The sequence below is a fragment of the Scyliorhinus canicula genome, chromosome 9, assembly GCF_902713615.1.
Source record: "Scyliorhinus canicula chromosome 9, sScyCan1.1, whole genome shotgun sequence".
Lineage (NCBI taxonomy): Eukaryota > Metazoa > Chordata > Chondrichthyes > Carcharhiniformes > Scyliorhinidae > Scyliorhinus > Scyliorhinus canicula.
This window is the reverse complement of record NC_052154.1, coordinates 90,267,936-90,286,140: the sequence shown is the minus strand read 5'-3', so window position 1 is coordinate 90,286,140 and position 18,205 is coordinate 90,267,936. Positions and strand designations below refer to the sequence as shown.

General features: G+C 46.7%; 1 protein-coding gene across 1 annotated transcript in view; it reads right to left on the bottom strand.

Moving 5' to 3' along the window:
• Positions 1-18,205, bottom strand: part of hydin (HYDIN axonemal central pair apparatus protein) — a 1,231,368-nt gene that overhangs the window by 346,560 nt on the left and 866,603 nt on the right. The window contains exons 32-33 of the mRNA XM_038807144.1: positions 17,066-17,184; positions 2,077-2,213 (exon numbers count right to left, since the gene is read on the bottom strand). Of these exons, the coding sequence (XP_038663072.1) occupies positions 2,077-2,213; positions 17,066-17,184 (256 nt within the window). The remainder of the gene's footprint in view (positions 1-2,076; positions 2,214-17,065; positions 17,185-18,205) is intronic.

The following is an 18,205-nucleotide window of genomic DNA, read 5'->3' as shown; positions in this document are numbered from 1 at the left end:
AAACTTTGATTCCCTCACTGATTAAAAATCTGTCTATCTCAGCCTTGAACATACTTAATGACTGAACCTCTGAGCCCTAAGTGATTCCGCTGATTCACTCCCCTCTGAGAGAAGAAATTCCTCTTCATCTCTGATTTAAAGGGGCAACACCTTACTCTGAGATTATGCCATCTGCTCCTAGACTCTCCCACAAAGGGGAACAACTTCTCAGCAGCTCATCCATCAAGCCTCGGGAATCCTATATGTCTCAATAAGGTTGCCTCTCATTCTCCGAAACTACGATGCGTACAGGTCCAACCTACTCAACCTCTCCTGATAAGAAGAGTCCTCCATATCCAGGATTAACCGAGTGAATCTTCTCTGGACTACCTCTACTGCCAGTGTAGTTTTCCTTCAATAAGGGGACCAAAACTGTTCATAGTATTCCAGGTGTGGTCCAACAAGTGCCTTGTATAGTTTTAGCAAGACTTCGCAATTTTTATACTCCTTTAAAATAAAGGCCAACATTCCATTTGCCTTCCCTATTACCTCCTAAATGTGCATGCTACCTTATTGTGATTTATGATTTGTGAACTAGTCTATGCTTTTCTTATGGCACTTGAGGCGAATGGGACCAAGGGTTATGGGGGGAAAGCAGGATTAGGCTATTGAGTTGGACGATAGCCTCCTCCTGCTCTTATCCTCTATGAACGAGGACCACCAGATCCCTCTCTGTTGCAGCTTTCTGCAGTCTTCCTCCATTTAAATAATATTCAGCTCCTTTATTCTTCCTGCCAAAATGCATAACTTCACATTTTCCTCCATATTTTCCATCTACCAAATGTTTTCTCACTCACTTAACCTGTCTATATCCCTCTATAAGCTCTTTGTACCATCCTCTCCATTTGTCTTCCCACATAGATGTTAAGCTAACCGGCTTACAGTTACCTGTTTTTTGTCTCCCTCCCTTATTTCATAAAGGTGTTGCGTTGGCAATTTTCCGATCCTCTTGGACTTTTCCAGAATGTAAGACTTTTTGGACGATTACTACAAGTGCATCCAATCTCTGTGGCTACCTCCTTTAATATCCTAGGATGCAACCCATCAGGTACAGGGAACCTATCGGCCTTTAGCCCCATTAGTTTCCCTTGCACTATTTCTCTAGTGATAGTTATTGTATGTATTTCCACCCCCACTTTTTCCTCTTGATCATTTTGCATTTTGGGGATGGAAAGTATCTGGTTAACTCCTCTGCCATTTCCTGGTTCCCCATCATTATTACCCCAATCTCATTCCCCAAGGGGTCATTGTTCACTTTTTATATATGTGAAGAAGCTCTTACTGTCTGTTTTTATATTGCCTTCTATTTTATCCCATGGTTTATCTTCTCTCACTTCACTAATTTTGGGCATCTTTTGTTGGTTTTTAAAACTTTCCAAATCCACTGGCTCACCACGAATCTTTGCCACAGTGAATGCTTTCTTTCAGTTTAATACTATCCTTAGCATTCTACATTAACCAGGGTTGGTTTATCCCCTTCCTAGAATCCTTCATCCTCACTGGTATGTACCTTTTCTGTGAGTTATGAAATATCTTCATAAAAATATCAGCATATATTAAATTATTGCAAGGCACTTCACAGGAGCTTGATCGTAAAAAATATAATACTTAAGACAAAGAAGATAGAAAAACAGTCACTAATGAATCCAACAGAGAACTGAGGAATACATTCTTTAACTAAGGAATGGTTTGAACGTGGAACTCGCTCGGACAGTATGGCCCAACTATAAGTAAAATGCCAGTGCATGTTTTGTTGACCCTGTCCAACCACGCTGAATGCAACTTGGAAGCAACTGCAGAATAGGTTCCCAGGATCCAAGTACCACAGGCCAGAGGCTTCTGTGACCCATTCTATATGGAGAATTCACATCGAGGGATGCTAATGGTCAAACTATCGGTCCCCACCACTTACCACAACAATCCCACCAATCTATAAATTGTGATGAAAAGTGGAAGGTTAAAATGTATATTTAATTTTCTCCAAATCAAATGAATATTTAACTTTGAACCAGGACATGCACAACAAAGATGCCTTACCTGTATGTTGAAGAGCCTGTTGGTCAGTGTAAAACGATACCGGCAAACAGCCTGTGTTTGTAATCTTGACAATATGGATCTTGACGGTACTCAGGATTACAAATCCAAAATCCAGGATAAACCCAGGCAAATGACATCTGCAAAACAAACTTAGTGTCATAGACATATAATACTATTAGTTCCAAAAATTTGGTGAGGGGCAATTGAAATCGCTCTGATTTCCCCACACTTTACCTGCCTGTAAACAGGAAGGTTTTTTTTTTAATATCCTCATTTTCCCTTTTTCAAATGGTGGGGACTGGGGTGAGCACAGTAAGAGGTATGTCCCAGAAACATATATATTCTTTGAATTTGTCCATGTATATGTTTCTGGAACATAGCTCTTCATTCACCTGAGGAAGGAGCAGTGCTCCGAAAGCTAGTGTTTGAAACAAACATGTTGGACCTTTAACCTGGTGTTGTAAGACTTCTAACTGTGCTCACCCTAGTCCAACGCCAGCATCCCCACATCAGCAATAAAAGGAAAGTGGAAACATGGATGAAAAGTTGAATCAGTGACAGAAAATAAAGAGAAGAATGAGAGGACAGAGATGTAAAGTAATTTACAATTGAAGCAATTGTAATACCACAAACTGGAAAAAACTTTTTCACACAAGTTGTTTGGGTCTGGAATGTACTGCCTGGAAATGTGAAGGAGGCAGATTCAATCGAGGAATTCAAGGGGGCATTAGATGATTCTGTGAATAGATACAATGTGCCAGGATAAGGGAAAAGACAGGGGAACCCCACTAAATCATGATGCTTATTTGGATAGCTAGCGCAGACATGATGGACCAAATAGCCTCCTTCTGTATTATAACAATTCTGTGATTGTGTATTGAATGGTTGCCTTGCAAATTGGTGGAAGATGTACAGTAACTTTTACTCTTGGGTTTGAAAAAAATCAGAATCAGATATTCCCTGGTTTGAATGATTTAATCAGCTTAAATTTGGAAGGTTCCACTCCTCTATTAACCACATGCACAACAAACTTGAAGTAAGAAGAAAATGAAAGGGCTGGTTTATTTTTACACACATACATATATATGTGAAAGGGGTTCCACAACATCAACCACTTTTTATTTAGACTCACACAATAAATGGGGAATAAGGAAAAAGGAAGAGGATTCAGGGCATGACCACAATAAAATACAAGTATGCGTTTTACATGTGTCCAGAATCAAAATGGTATGGTGCCAGCAAGACATGGGGCTCCTCCCTCAAAGCTAAATTGCTGACCCTCCCAACTCCCAAGTCTGTCTGCAATAGCATAGGAAAATTCTGCTCCTGGAATCATTTTTGTTCCATCCTGGATGATACCTGTTGCTAGCAGGACCAGAAAATCCTACCCATATAATGAAAGTAAAGAAAAAAGCCTTGTGGCCTATCATGTCTGCAGTTTCTTTGAAAGACCTATTCAATTTGTTCCCTTTAGCTGCTCTTTCGCTTTAGCTCTGCAAATGTTTCCCAATCACAAGCAACCTCACGGAAGCAGTTCGATTACGATTATTAACAAAAAAGACCAAAGGGAAAAAAACAAGATTGAAATTGTTTTTTACATTTACATTTAGCTTTACTTTTATTCACTGGAATGGGGACACCTGGTAACTCATTCACTTTCATCGCCTTTCGTGGCCTCACTATATCCTCCAATCAGAACTAGGATCCCATATTCTCTTTGATACCAGACTATCGTTACTAACATTGAGCACTGGATGCAGCCAACCTTTATTATCACACACTGAGGCCAGTTGTGCATTCATTATCCAAAGCACTGGATATAATACATAAAGGTATAAAACAGATTAAGCATCATTGTCCTGAGCAGTTTTGTTCACCTGTCGCTGTGCTTTTGTTCCCCATTTCCCCATCAACATGGTGAATTAGCTCAAATGGTAGAGCGCTTGCTTAACATGCGAGAGGTAGTGGGATCGATGCCCGCATTCTCCAATCTATTTTCTTGTGGGCGGCACAATTACACAGTGGTTAGCACTGTTGCTTCACAGCGCCAGGGTCCCAGGTTTGATTCCCGCTTGGGCCACTGTCTGTGCGGACTCCGCACATTCTCCCCGTGTCTGTGTGGGTTTACTCCGGGTGCACCGGTTTCCTCCCACAAGACCTAAAAGACATGCTTGTTAGGTGAATTGGACATTCTGAATTCTCCCTCTATGTATCTGAAAAGGCGCCCGAATGTGGCAACTAGGGGCTTTTCTCAGTACTTCATTGCAGTGTTAATGTAAGCCTACTTGTGACAATAATAAAGGCTATTATAATTTTTTTTGAACTGGAGTGTAACATTTTCAGTCTTTCATTCCTCCAGCACTGCACATTATTGTCCCCACCTCAATGGGACTAGATTACATCAGCGGTGGATGGGGGAAGAGAGAGGTGTAATTTTGAATGGGGAATGGTTTCCTTTGCGATGTGGAGCTTTAATTTCACAGCATATGTCTTTGTCTTTGCCAGGATGTCAATCTGAAAGTCAGCTGGGTCAACATGCTTGGTTTCTAGTTGGATAGTGAATTCTAATCCCGACCTCAGGAGAAGGAGATGTGCGGCAGGGTCCACAGGGTGTACTCTCTACGTTTTATCTGTCCTCAGTAATCAACGATACAACCCATCTAGATCAGGTGACTTTCCTACTTTGAGAGGAGCCAACCAAGTACAGAAAATACTGGAAATGCCCAATGGGTTGGGCAGCACCTGTGGAGAGAGAAATAGAGTGAACATTTCAGCTTTATAACCTAAAAGGTTGATGGACTGATAAGTACTTCCACAATTTTCAAATTTTATTTCAGATTTTCAGCATCTCCTCAAACTTGATCAAGTCATAAGAATCACTCAATAGTTCCTACACCTCCCATTCTATGCGACTGATGGTCTCCTGTTCACCAGGAATGCAAGTTAGAAATGCAAATACCATCCGCGAACATCCGCAAAAGCAAAGCATTCAACATGTCCAACAATGTGGTAATATGGCGTCTTTTCAAATCCGGAGCAAATGCAATACAGAAACGATCAAAGGATTGCAAGAGCTCAAAATCCTGAAGGAAACAGGATTTCCTCCAAAGGACATATGGTTGTAACACAGATGGAATGGACCTCACAGGTCCCAACTTGGCAGCCATGCCCATCCTGGGTGACCAAGCCCCACCAGACAAAAGCTGGTGAACAAATGCGCAGCGTGAAGGGGCTGGGAATTTAAAAAGTGGAGGAAGTTAAGGTGCTGGCATATTACAAAGAAGACTAAAGATCTCAGATACATGGACCAAATAGGCAAATCACATTAAATCGTTTTGCCTAATAAATAGTCCATTACTTCAAGGTAGCCTATACCCTACATGGTCGACTCTAATAAGGGACCGACCAAATACTGTCAAATCATGCAAGTCCCCAAATGAAACCCACAACCACATTTCTGGTTCCTGTCTGTTTGTTAAGAATGCAAGTATTGAACATCACAACAAGGTATTGAAATAGTTGTGCCAGCTGTCGGAAAGTACACTGGACATTGTACTAAGAGCCGAGGCTCATGGTCAAAGATGGCTCCTCATATGAAACCTGATATCTTATTCAGGAAGTATCAGAAAGTTGCGGTGGTCATGTCACTGTCTAGTGTCAAAGACGACAACAAAGCACTTGAGATGGTGTGGAAAGAAAAAAAGCAGAAATATGTACACCTTGCCTCTGTGATCACGGAATTGACAGGAGCCTCTGAGCCTAAACATTATGGCTTTGTGCTGGGCACAAGGGGAAAGTGGCTCGAGATGAACAACAGCCGAATGCAATTCCTCAACATCATGAGATACAAGTCAATCAGCCAGCAAATCTCCAGACTGACTATATCCCTGCCGCTTGAATTGCTCCAAATCATCAGCAACAGGTGAAGGAGCTGGATTCCATCTCAATAGCACAACCAACCAACAGGGTGTGGCATCCCAATCGAAGACAGCTTGTGGTGGGCACCAATATAGGGTGAACAAATGGTGGTGGGAAAACGAAAAAGCAGAAAAATCAAAAATTTAATAGTAATGGACAACTCAAAAAAAATGCAAGATGAGAGAATAAATGGTGAAATGGATAAAACATGAGAGTGCATAGTTAAATTACACGGTGGCGGGGTATTTGCCGTAGCACAATCAAATGGTGAATTCTTGGTAAAGTCAACGAACGAGAACGGTACTCAGTTATACATTTCTCCCAACTTGGAACAACACGGTTGATAACCATGGAAGGGTCAGCCCCAAAACAGTGTGACACCAATGACATCAGTCAACCCCTGGTCCTCAATATAAAACAGGTGTAGACCATCTTCTGTGGCAAAGCTAAAGGTTACAAAAACGTGGAAGAGCCATGTAAACACTCAGGGAAGGCACTTGAGTGTGTTTATAAATAGCTGAAAGATCCACACCTGAAGCTCCTAAATACAGTACTTCCTCCTGGGCAAGGGATGCCTTCCTCCTGGGCAAGGGACTCCTTCAGCTCCCATGTTTTTTTAAAAGTATTTTTATTGATTTTCATTTGTATTTATAACAAAATAGAAAAAGTAAGAACACACAGAATCAAATGCAAAAACATGAGACATACTCACAGTAAACCCCAAATGGTCAGCTACAACAACCATATTGTTAACTATATACACATTACCCATGGTATTAAGGGATATATTTGAGGTCATAAGGGCGCAGCCTATTAGCTACCATGGCAGAATCAATTGGTGCGATCTTCCCAAAAGGGAACAAAGTCCCCAAACGAGCACGTGGAGTTGCATGTTTTCCGGCACTCGCAGCAGCGAGAAACATATGGCTATTCAACGTGACTTGTTTTTGGAAAAAGGGCATGAATGGGAACACGTGGCCCAGATTGCACACAGCATCATTTTTTACAATAGGGAGCTTCGCTCACCGGAACTCCCCATTGTAGCGAGAGATCTGGAAGCCATTTAAAAATGGGGTCTCGATCTCAGAGGCCCACAAAAGAATCCCTGACCTCCCTCCACCAGCCCAAACTATGGGAGGGTCCCCACACTCACACAACACCCACGCGGGCCAAAAAATGCCAGCTTGGCATCTTGGCACCTTGACTTGTGGAGAAGCAACAGCGACTGCTATGAAGAATAGGGTGAACTTGAATCCCCAAAGTGGGTCCTTCTGGTGGAAGTTGATTCTGGAAATATTTAGACTGAGTGGAATGATTTTCAAAGAATATTGGAAGATTCAACTTGGTGTGACCAGGAGAATAAAGTCTGCTGGAAAGCTGGGAGTAACTTGGCACTTAATATTTTAATACCACACATCTGCCATAAGATATATTTCAGCTGTGTTTGTTAGCCAATGCAAAAGGGCTTTTCATTCGTTTGGTATGGTAGTTGCCTATTAAATAATGTTTAGTCTGTGTAGGGCCTGTTTGTTACAAAACACTTAACATGCAAAATCTTGTTCCTTGGTTATTTCCTTTGGTCACCAGGAAATTCATCCTTTTTTAAAAGTTATCAGTCTCCAAGGGAAAGATATCAATAATAATAACAATGAATATAGCCACTTTAATATTTAGTGAGAAATGGATTTTCCCTGATAGCCAACTAAAGCTGCCATTTTTGACACTGATGTGCTGAGAAAACATTATCTGCATATTCTCACCCACCTGCTGTCTGGCCCAGTTCCCGAGGCTGCATGCGGTGTGTGCACAGAAAAAGCAAGATGTTTTTAATTATAGCAAATTACTCCTTCAACACACCATCTGGCACCTTTCTGTTGCCAGAGATTGCAGCACAAAGTGTTGATGTACGAACTCTTGGTAGCATACTTTGTTCAGGTTGTGAAGATAAAATAATTCTTGAACTAAACCAGAGATGCTAAAACATTAGATTCACTAAATGGCTGTGGGAGGCTACCTAAACACTTCTTTCATGAGTTAATGTTATGAGAACCTATGTCTTTTCAATCACTCATGGGATGTGTGCATAACCATTTATTGTCCATCCCTTATTGTGCTCAGGAAGGTGGTGATAAGCCGCTTTCTCCAATCTTTGCAACTGTAATGTGCAGATATAGCCACAGAGGGGGTTGAGAAGGAACATAGAATTATAGAATTTACAGTGCAGAAGGAGGCCATTCGGCCCATCGAGTCTGCACCGGCTCATTGAATGAGCACCCTATCCAAACCCACACTGCCACCCTATCCCCATAACCCAGTAACCCCACCCAACACTAAAGGCAACTTTGGACACTAAGGGCAATTAAGCATGGCCAATTCACCTAACCTGCACATCTTTGGACTGTGGGAGGAAACCGGAGCACCCGGAGGAAACCCACGCACACACGGGGAGAACGTGCAGACTCCGCACAGACAATGACCCAAGTCGGGAATCGAACCTGGGACCCTGGAGCTGTGAAGCAATTGTGCTAACCACCATGCTACCAAGGCTGAGGATGACATGTGAGACTGAGATAGATGGTGGTGATTTCCAATCCTTCCCGTCAGCAGAACTTTCAGGTGCATCAAAGGCAACCCCCCGCATCGGGTTCCCAGGTGGCGGGGCAAGCGAGGCATACAATATGACATAGACCTTGCCAAAGTAGAATATCACGATCGCCAGTGACGGGATCTCACTAACGTTCTGTTAGTGTGACAGCCTCAGCGATTTTGTCAGTGGCACAGTAGGGGGGCATGATAGCACAAGGCGGGGGGGGGGGGGGGGGAGCACAGTGGTTAACACAGTTGCTTCACAGCTCCAGGGTTTCAGGATCGATTCCTGGCTTGGGTCACTGTCTGTGCAGCGTTTGCACTTTCTCCCCTTGTCCACACGGGTTTCCTCCGGGTGCTTCAGTTTCCTCCTACAGTCCATAGATGTGCAGATTAGGTGGATTAGCCATGCTAAATTGCCCTTAGTGTCCAAAAACGTTAGGTGGGGTTACTAGGTTACAGAGATAGGGTGGAGGTGTGAACTTAGGTAGGAGGATTTTTCTAAGGGCCGGTAATGAGAATTGCTTATTGTTACATGTAGGCTTCAATGAAGTTACTATGAAAAACCCCTAGTCGCCACATTCCAGCGCCTGTTCGGGGAGGCCGGTATGGGAATTAAACCCGTGCTGCTGGCCTTGTTCTGCATTACAAGCCAGCTGCTTAGCTCACTGTGCTAAACCAGCCCCAGTATGCAGCTCCCGTGCAGACCCGATGGGCCGAATGGTCTCTTTCTGCACTGTAAATTCTATGATCTATGATCCATAATGTAGCCAAGCACCTGGTCCATATTGGGTCTCGTTTTTGGATCTCTCCATGGGTAGAATAGGAAATTAAAACTTTACAAAGGATACATTTCAATGATTGCAACCACCTTTTACAGGTAAGTGGCCACAAATATATAAATTACTGGTTAGGCTGTAGCTGGAGTACTGTGTACAGTTCTGGTCACCACACTATAGGAAGGAAGTGATTGCACTAAAGAGGGTGCAGAGGGGATTCACCAGGGTGTTGCCTGGGCTGGAGTGTTTCAGCTCTCAAGAGAGATTGGTTGGGCTGGGATTCTTTTCTTTGGAGGAGAGAAGGCTGAGGGTGACATGATTGAGGTGCGTAAAATTACAAGGGGCAAAGATAGGGTGGATGGGAAGGAATCTTCCCCTTAGCAGAGGGGTCAATAACCAGGGGGCATAGATTTAAGGTAAGGGGCATGAGATTTTGAGGGAATGTGAGGAAAAGATGTTCACCCAGATAGTGGTGGGAATCTGGAACTCACTTCCTGAAAGGGTAGTAGAGGCTGTAATCCTCACAATGTTTAAGAAACATTCAGATGAGCACTTCAACCGCCATAACTTACAAGACTAGGGACCAGGGGCTGGATTCTCCCCTACCCGGCGTGATGGAGGGTGCCGGCGTAGGGGAGTGGCGCCAACCACTCAGGGGTCGCACCTCCCCAAATGTGGGGAATTCTCCCCACCTTTGGGGGCCAGCCCCGCGCCGGAGCAGTTTGCACCGGTAGACTGGCGCAAACACCCGGCGCCGTCGGAAGCGGGGCTGGCCGAAAGGCTTTCGGCGGTCGGCGCATGCGCCGGCAGTGACGTCAGCGGCCAGCTGCCGCTGACGTCACTGCCGGCGCATGCACGATGCGGGGTTCTCCTCCGCGTCCGCCATGGCGGAGGCCGTGGAGGAGCGGAAGGAGAAAGAGTGCCCCCACGGCACTGCCCCGCGGAGTGAGCGGGGGGGCCCCGATCGCGGGCCAGGCCTCCGTGGGGGCACCCCCCCGGGTCTGATCGCCCCCCGCCCCCCCAGGACCCCGGGGGCCCGCTCGCGCCGCTGAGCCCGCCGTTTCAGAGATGGTTTAAACCTCGGCGGCGGGAGAAGGCCTCCCAGCGGCGGGACTTGGGCCAATCCGGGCCGGAGATTTAAGGTAAGTTTTTTAAAAAATGAAATCCCGCCGGCGCCAGCTGTTTTCACAGGCTGCCGGCGGGATTTGCACAACGCCGGTTTATGACCGGCGGGAGAATTACCAAACCTGCGGGAGCGGAAATAACGCCGCTTCCCGCCAATTCTCCGACCCTGCGTGGGGTCGGAGAATTTCGCCCCAGGTGTGGGAAAATAGGATAAAAATAGATTTAAAAAATGAAAATCGCTTATTGTCACAAGTAGGCTTCAAATAAAGTTACTGTGAAAAGCCCCTAGTCGCCACATTCCGGCGCCTTTTCGGGGAGGCTGGTACGGGAATTGAACCATGCTGCTGGCCTGCCTTGGTCTGCTTTCAAAGCCAGCGATTTAGCCCTGTGCTTGATGGGCAGTACAGCCACAGTGGGCCGAAGGGCCTCTTTCCTTGTTGTAAATTCGCGATGACACACTATGGGCGTGATTTAATGAAAAAGAGTCCTGTTTTGTGCGGGTTTAATGGGGTGTTTCCCGGCACTACTAAAGATCCTGCTATCGAACGAGACTCTGTCTTTTCGGACCTTGGCAGAGAACCCCCTGCCGAGCCTACACTTCCCTTCATTTTCAATGATGCCCTGATCTTGTGATCCCCCAACAGAGCCTCCAGACCCCTCCCCCAACACCCTAACTCACCTGTTGGAGGATCTTCAAGATTGCAGTCGAATGTCAACCAAGATTATGTGCTCAAGAGTCTGATATATAGAACTTCCAGTGGTGGCCATGGAGTGAGTGGTCACACATTTGGCAGCTCCCGTTCGTGGCATTTTTTTGGTCCTTTTCCCCGGTTGCCGGGCGGATGTTTTGGAATATAAAAGGGGTAGAGATGGTGAAGGAAAGTTGTACTCCACTGGTGGGATCGGTGGATGGATTTGTGGACCAGACATGGGTTTAGAAGGAAGGAGCTGCAACAGCAAGAAACTCTTTGTGCGACACAGGGGAAGATGGCGGAGAGTAACCAGCCCAATGGTCGACGAAGCAGTTGGTGGGATTTCTGAACAAGTAGTTCAGCCAGCAGAGGAGGGAGGCTCAGGAAGACCTGGCGAAGGTGGTGGATCGACCTGTGGAGCTGAGGCTGGAGATCCAGAGCCAGGTGATCCAGAAAGTGGAGGAGGCGGTGGGGGAACACAAGTAGTTGAACTCATTGGCAGCCGAAATTGGGATGTTGAGGGAGACCCAGAAGTGGGTCAAGGAGAAAGTGGAAGATTTGGAGAACCCATCCCGGAGGCAAACTTTGAGAATTGTGGGAATGCCAGAGGGCATAAAGGGAGTGGAGGCAGGGTCATATGTCGCCAAAATGCTGAAGCAGCTAATGGGGGAGGGGGTCCTTCGACCTGCGCCTGGAGGTCGATCGGGTGCATCGGGCGCTGACGAGGAAGCCGCAGTTAAATGAGCCACCAAGGGAGATGGTGGTGACGCGATATCGGTTCCTGGACAAAGAAGATCTTGCGGTGGGCCAGGCAGATGAGGAGATGTATCTGGGAGGGTAACAAGCTCCAGGTATAACAAGACCCGGGTGCGGAACTGGCCAAGAGGAGAGCTGATTCAACCGAGTCAAGGCTGCCTTCTTTAAAAAGGCAGTGAAGTTCAGGATGCTGTACCCGGCCTGTCTCTGGGTGACCCACAATGGCATTATTTTGGGAAACCGGAGGAGGCAATGGAGCTCTTGAGTAACATTGAACTTTGGAAGAAGTGTGAAGAGATGTTAGTTCTTTCTGCCTTGTTGGTCCTGTGACACAGGCCGGAGGTTGGCCCAAGAAGGGTTATGGTTGATCGGCAGGGGAGGAGAGTGGGGTGCTCCCCGACCAGGTTTGTCATATGGAATATGAGAGGGCTGAATGAGCCAATCAAATGGTCGCGTGTGTTCTCTCACTTGAGGAGCTTAATGGTGAACGTGACATTTTAACAGGAAACACATTTGAAGATCGGGGAGCAATCTAGGCTAAGGAAAGGTTAGGTAGGGCAAGTCTTTCATTCAGGATTGGATATGAAGATGCGGGGGGGGGGGGGGGGGGGGGGTGGCGGTGCTGAGAAATAAGCAGATAGTGTTTGAGGTGGGGAATATAACAGCAGATTCGGGTGAAAGTTTGTGATGGTGAGTGAGAAATTGGAGGAGATGTCAGTGGTCCTGATGAACGTTTATGCCCCAAATTGGGACAATGTCGAATTCATGAGGTGAGGTTGGGGAAGATCCCGGACCTGCACTTGCACCAGCTGATTAAGGGGGAGGGCAGGGACTTTAATACGGTTATCGAGCCAAGTTTGGACCAATCGAGTCCGCGGTCGTAGAGTGTGTCGGCGCTGGTGAAGGAGCTCTGTGGGCTAATGGAGCATATGGGGGGTGGACTCGTGGAAGTTTAGGGAGTTGAGGGTGAAGGAATTTTCATACTTCTCCCATGTTCACAGGGTGTACTTGCGGATTGATTACTTTGTGGTGGATAAGACCCTGCTGGTGGGGGTGGCTGATGCCGGGTATTCAGTGATTGTGGTCTCTGACCACGTGCCACATTGGGTGGGCTTGCAAGTGGATCGGGGGGTGGGCCAGCACCTGCAGTGGAGATTAGACATGGGGTTGCTCGTGGATGAGGAGGTGCATGAGCGAGTGAAGTGGGTAGGTATGTGGAGCTGAATGATACGGGTGAAGTTTTGGCCGCCATGCTTTGGGAAGCACTTAAGGCAGTGGTCAGAAGGGAGTTTATGTTGATCTGGGTGCATAGTGATAGGACGAAACGGGAAGAGGGTCCTGAGGGTTGTTGAAGGAGTGGCAGAAGCTCCAAATGGAGTTCGGGCTGGTGACTAAGCAGAAGGCAGTGGGATCTGGAGGGCAACGTATGAATATGGGGAGAAGGCGAGCAGGATGCTAGCTCACCAACTCAGGAGGCAGGAGACGGCCAAGTAGATCGGAAAGGTGAAGGATGGGACAGGAAGAATAGTTTTGGACCCGATGGGGGTAATTGTGGTTTTTGAGGAATTCTACAAGAGGTTACATGAATCGGAGCCCCCGGCTGGGGGAGAGGGGATGCGGCGATATATGGATGGATTGGAGATCTGCAAGGTGGAGAAGGACCTGTAGAAGGGCTGGGGGCACCCATTGGACTGGTGAAAGTGATGGAAGGTATGGCGGCAGGGAAGGCCCTGGGCCCAGATGGGTTCCCAATAGAATTTTTCAAGAGGTTTTCAGGGAGCTGGGGCCACTGCTGGTAAGGGCATACAATGAGACGAGGGAGATGGAGGAGCTACCCCTATGTTTTTGTAGGCTTCAATATCCTTAATTTTGAAGAAAGATATGGACCCAGAGCAGTGTGGGTCCTTGCACTCGATATTGCTGCTAAATGTGAATGCCAAACTGCTGGCAAAGATCTTGGCCTCGCGGATTGATTATTGTGTGCCGGGGTTAATAGGGGAAGACTAGACGGGGTTGTGGAAAGGGGAGGCATCTGTCAGCGAATGTTAACCGTTTATTGTGTCATGTGAGAGTCCCTTTAAGAAAGGTTTTTGTCTTATCACATGGCTTCAGTGATGCCATTTTGTGGGTGGAGCTGGGCAGTGGCTGTGTGAGCTGTTTTTACTTCCGCTTTCGTTTTGACTGCTGTGGACTCAGGGAGAAAGAAGTGTTTTGTTCCTGTCTGTCTCTACTTTCATTTTAAGAGTTGTTCCAGGAATAAACCCATTGATTATAGGTCACCTACTTGGTAACTTAAAAGATATAGTTTGCTTTCCGGAAGGGCTTAAACCTGCTGGTGACACAGGGTCAGAATCTCAGGAAAAGCCAGTCTTATTCACGTGAGAATGCAGAGTGCTGGGTCATGCCCTTGAAAGGGGGTTTTTGGTTTATGGGATTTTGTCTTTGAATTGGAACAGTTAAGGGGGAATTAATTAAGTGTTCTACATGGATGACTGTAGCTGAGTGGTGCCTTTATATTTGCAATTGATAAAAATTCTTGCTGTTTGTTTATATTTAAATGTTAACTAAGTTCTTCGAATAAACCTTATTTTGAAGTGCCTAGGAAGACTGTTGAGTCACACCTGAAGGAAAGGCTCTTGTGCTCATCCTGGCCAAATTCAACATAAAAAGTTCTAAGTCAGGTGAAATCCATAATACACTTTGTAGTGTGATAATGATGCTTTTGGAGGGACAGAATGTGGAGGTGGCGGTCTCTATGGATGCGGAGAAGGCTTTTGATTGGGTAGAATGGGAATATCTGTAGGAAGTACTAGGACGGTTCAGGTTCGGGCTGGGGTTTGTGTGTTGAGTCCTGTTTCTGTGTAGGACATGGTAGCGAGTGTAAGGAGTTTGGGTATTTTGAACTTCATCGTGGGACAAGGCAGGGATAGCCACTCTCCCCATTACTTTTTGCCTTGGCGATATAACGACATGGGAATGGCGCTGAGAGTGTCAAGGAGTTGGAAAGTGATAACGCGAGGTGGGTGGAGCAAAGGGTCTCGCTATTCGCAGGAGATATGCTGCTTCATATATAAGATCTTCTCGGAGGTATTGGGGAAATTATGAGCATCTTAGAGGAATTGAGCCGGTTTTCCGGATATAAATTAAACATGCGGAAGGGTGAGGTCGTTCCAAGCCAGGCAAGGGGGCAAGAAAGGAGTTTGGGCATGCTGTCGTTTAAAGTGGTGGACGAGCTTTAGGTACTTGGGTTTCCAGATGCAAACAACTATATAAATTGAATTTGAAGTGGTTGGTGGAGCAAATGAAGGGGGATTTTAAGAGACATGCTCCCGTTGTCGCTGGCGGGGCGGGTGCAGACCGTGAAAATGACGGTACTCCCGAGGTTCTTATTTGTATTCCAGATCCTTCTGATCTTTATTCCAAAGGCTTATTCAGGAAAATTATGCTTGGATTTTGGGGTTTTTGTGGGCTGGTAAATCCCTACGAGTGAAGATGGTGCTGTTGGAACAGGGATGTGGGAGGGTAGGGGGCCTGGCCTTGCCAAATATAATGAATTATTACTAGGCAGTGAATATAGCCATGGTTAGGAAGTGCGTAATTGGGGAGGGGTTGGCGTGGAAGCGAATGGAGGCAGCCTCTTGTAAGGGCACAAGCTTAGGGGCACTGTTGACAGCTGCCGTCCTCACCTGCCAAATATTCCACGAGCCCGGTGGTGGTGGCGGCCGTGACTGTGTGAGGACAGTGGCGGCATCATCTGAGGTTGGAGGGTGCCTCGGTGTGGGCACCGATCTGTGGGAATCAGAGATTTGCAACGTAGGGGCGGGGGGAGGTGTTCAACATGGGATATCAGGGGTGGCAGTGGGCAGGGATCGAACGGTTTGGGGACCCATTTGTGGGGAGCAGTTTAGAGGAATTTGAAGAGGTGTATGAGCTGCCCAGCAGGAATGGGTTCCGGTACTTACAGGTGTGGGATTATGTTAGGAAGCAGGTGCCGTATTTTCCCAACCTCCTCCCCCAGTGCTGCAGGACAAGATGGTATCGACAGCAGGAGTTGGTGAGGCGAGGGTGTCGGAGATTTATAAGGAGTTAATGGACTGGGAGGGAGCCCCGATAGGAGAAGTTAAACGGAAGTGGGAGGAGCAGCTGGGGAGGAGAATGGAGGCTGGGTTGTGTGAGGAGGCTTTGAGGAGAGTAAATGCATCCTCTTTGTGTCCTAGGCTTAGCCATTTTCAATTCAAAGTAGTCCATAGGGTGCCTATGACGGTGGCCAGAATGAGCATGTTCTTTGAGGGGGTGGAGGACAGGTGAGGGGCGGTGCACGGGGAGGCCCGTGAACCATGTTTACATGTTTTGGCATGCTGGAAGCTGAAGGGGTTTTGGCAGGGGTTCGCAGGCATAATATCCGAGTGCTGACGGTGAAGGTTGTCCCGAGTCCAGAAGTGGCGATATTGGGAGTGTCGGCAGACCCGGGAGTCCAGGGGACGAGACAGGCCGCCGTTTTGGCCGTTGCCTCGCTGGTAACCCCGAGACAAATTTTGTTGGAATGGAGGGATTCGGAGGGGGCCTCGAAGTCGGGGGTCTGGGTGAGCGACCTCGCAGAATTCCTGAGGCTTGAAATAATCAAGCTCGCCTTGAGAGGGTTAGTGGATGTGTTTCCCTACTCCCTGCTCTTCTTCAACATGGTGCTGTGGGATATTTTACATCTACTCAAGAGGAAAGTTGGGCTCCTGGTTTAATGTCTTATCAAAAAAGATCTCCAAGGCGATGGGCAGTTTCTCCGGTCTCCCAGCCACGTGTTTCTCGCCGTTGAGAGGTAGCACACTGTTCGCTGGTGGCAGGATTCTCTACTCCGGCTCCTGTCAATGGGAATTCTCTTTGGCTCCAACCCATGCTGCCGGGAAACCTGTGGGGGGTACTGTTGGTGGCACCAGAGAATCCCGCCACCAGCAAACGGCTGGAGAATTCTGGCCGATGAGTCAACAAATGTTAATCAGTCGATAGATCGGCATAGATTGATTGCGACATTAGCAGCATCGATGAAGTGAAGAATACTGCTGAGAGAAAATTAATGGTGGGCGTAGGTATTATTTCATGAAGTAGAAATTCCTAATATACTAATTAGAATAAACCTACCCAGAGAAAACCTTGTGTCCTCCAGACGTAACGCCGTGAGAAAAAGGAGTCAACTTTTGAGCCAGACTGAACTCCTTAATCAGTAAGCGATCAGCCTCCATCTGCAGCAGGGAGTCATCCTGTGAAGGTCAGAAAGACATAAAATCAATAAGTACACAAAACTGGCAAAAGAAAAGAATTTGTAATTTAATATTCGTAACAAAGTGTATTTCAATCAGAGCACCCTGACAGCAATTAGTGTTGAGCAAAGGAGTGCAGGGCGTCCAAAGCAACAAATTCACATTGTTTTCTGCTTTTACAATAAGTCCATCCCGCCTTACAAAAACCAACTTAACAGCCGCCTGTTTGTTAGTATACTGCAGACCAACATCACGATGCTGCATGACAGAAACACAGCAATTCGCTCTTTCTAATATTCAAGGATGTCTTGCAGTAGTTACATCCCCAATTGGTGTAATCTTTTAATAGGTGTCAATTCCACCGACATCATGGGGAATGGGAGAGAGGAAATTTGGTATCATTCGGGTATGGTCTGGGATTGCTTGCAGATGTGCTGAATATCCTGCCTCAGTATTGGGAAAAAACAGCTGATTGTGTCTGACCATTCCTTCATTCCTTCCAGAGGACATGAAGTTCCACAGACAGTCACCTGCCTCCCAAAATGACCTGGGGTCTACCTGCTGGGAAACTATGGTAGCTTTGTCTTCCAGTGGCGGCCATGGCGCGAGTAGTTGCATACAGGGCAGCTCTTGTTTGAGGGCATAGAAAAGAGCTCTTTTTACCCCAAAATGGGAGAAACTTCGATGGAAAAGTGTAGCTGAAAGTTGGAGGATAAGTTCCCCCTGGGTTTGACATGTCTGCTGGTTACCAAACCCAGCAGAAGGTGAAAGGCCTGGCCAAGGAGTTGAAAGAGACCTGTGGCGCAGCAGTTACTGGAAAGCAGGAGGAAGGGCCAGGGCAGGTTGGAAAGCCCCAGATGGAACAGTTGATGGCTTTCATCAAGGATGAGTTCCGTCAACAAAGGAAAGAGATGCAGGAGGACCGATCGAAGGCCATTGATAGGGCTGTGGCATTCCTGAAGGGCACGTTGGAAAGGATCAAAAAGTGACGGGAGACACTAGGGTCAAAGATCCAAGAGAT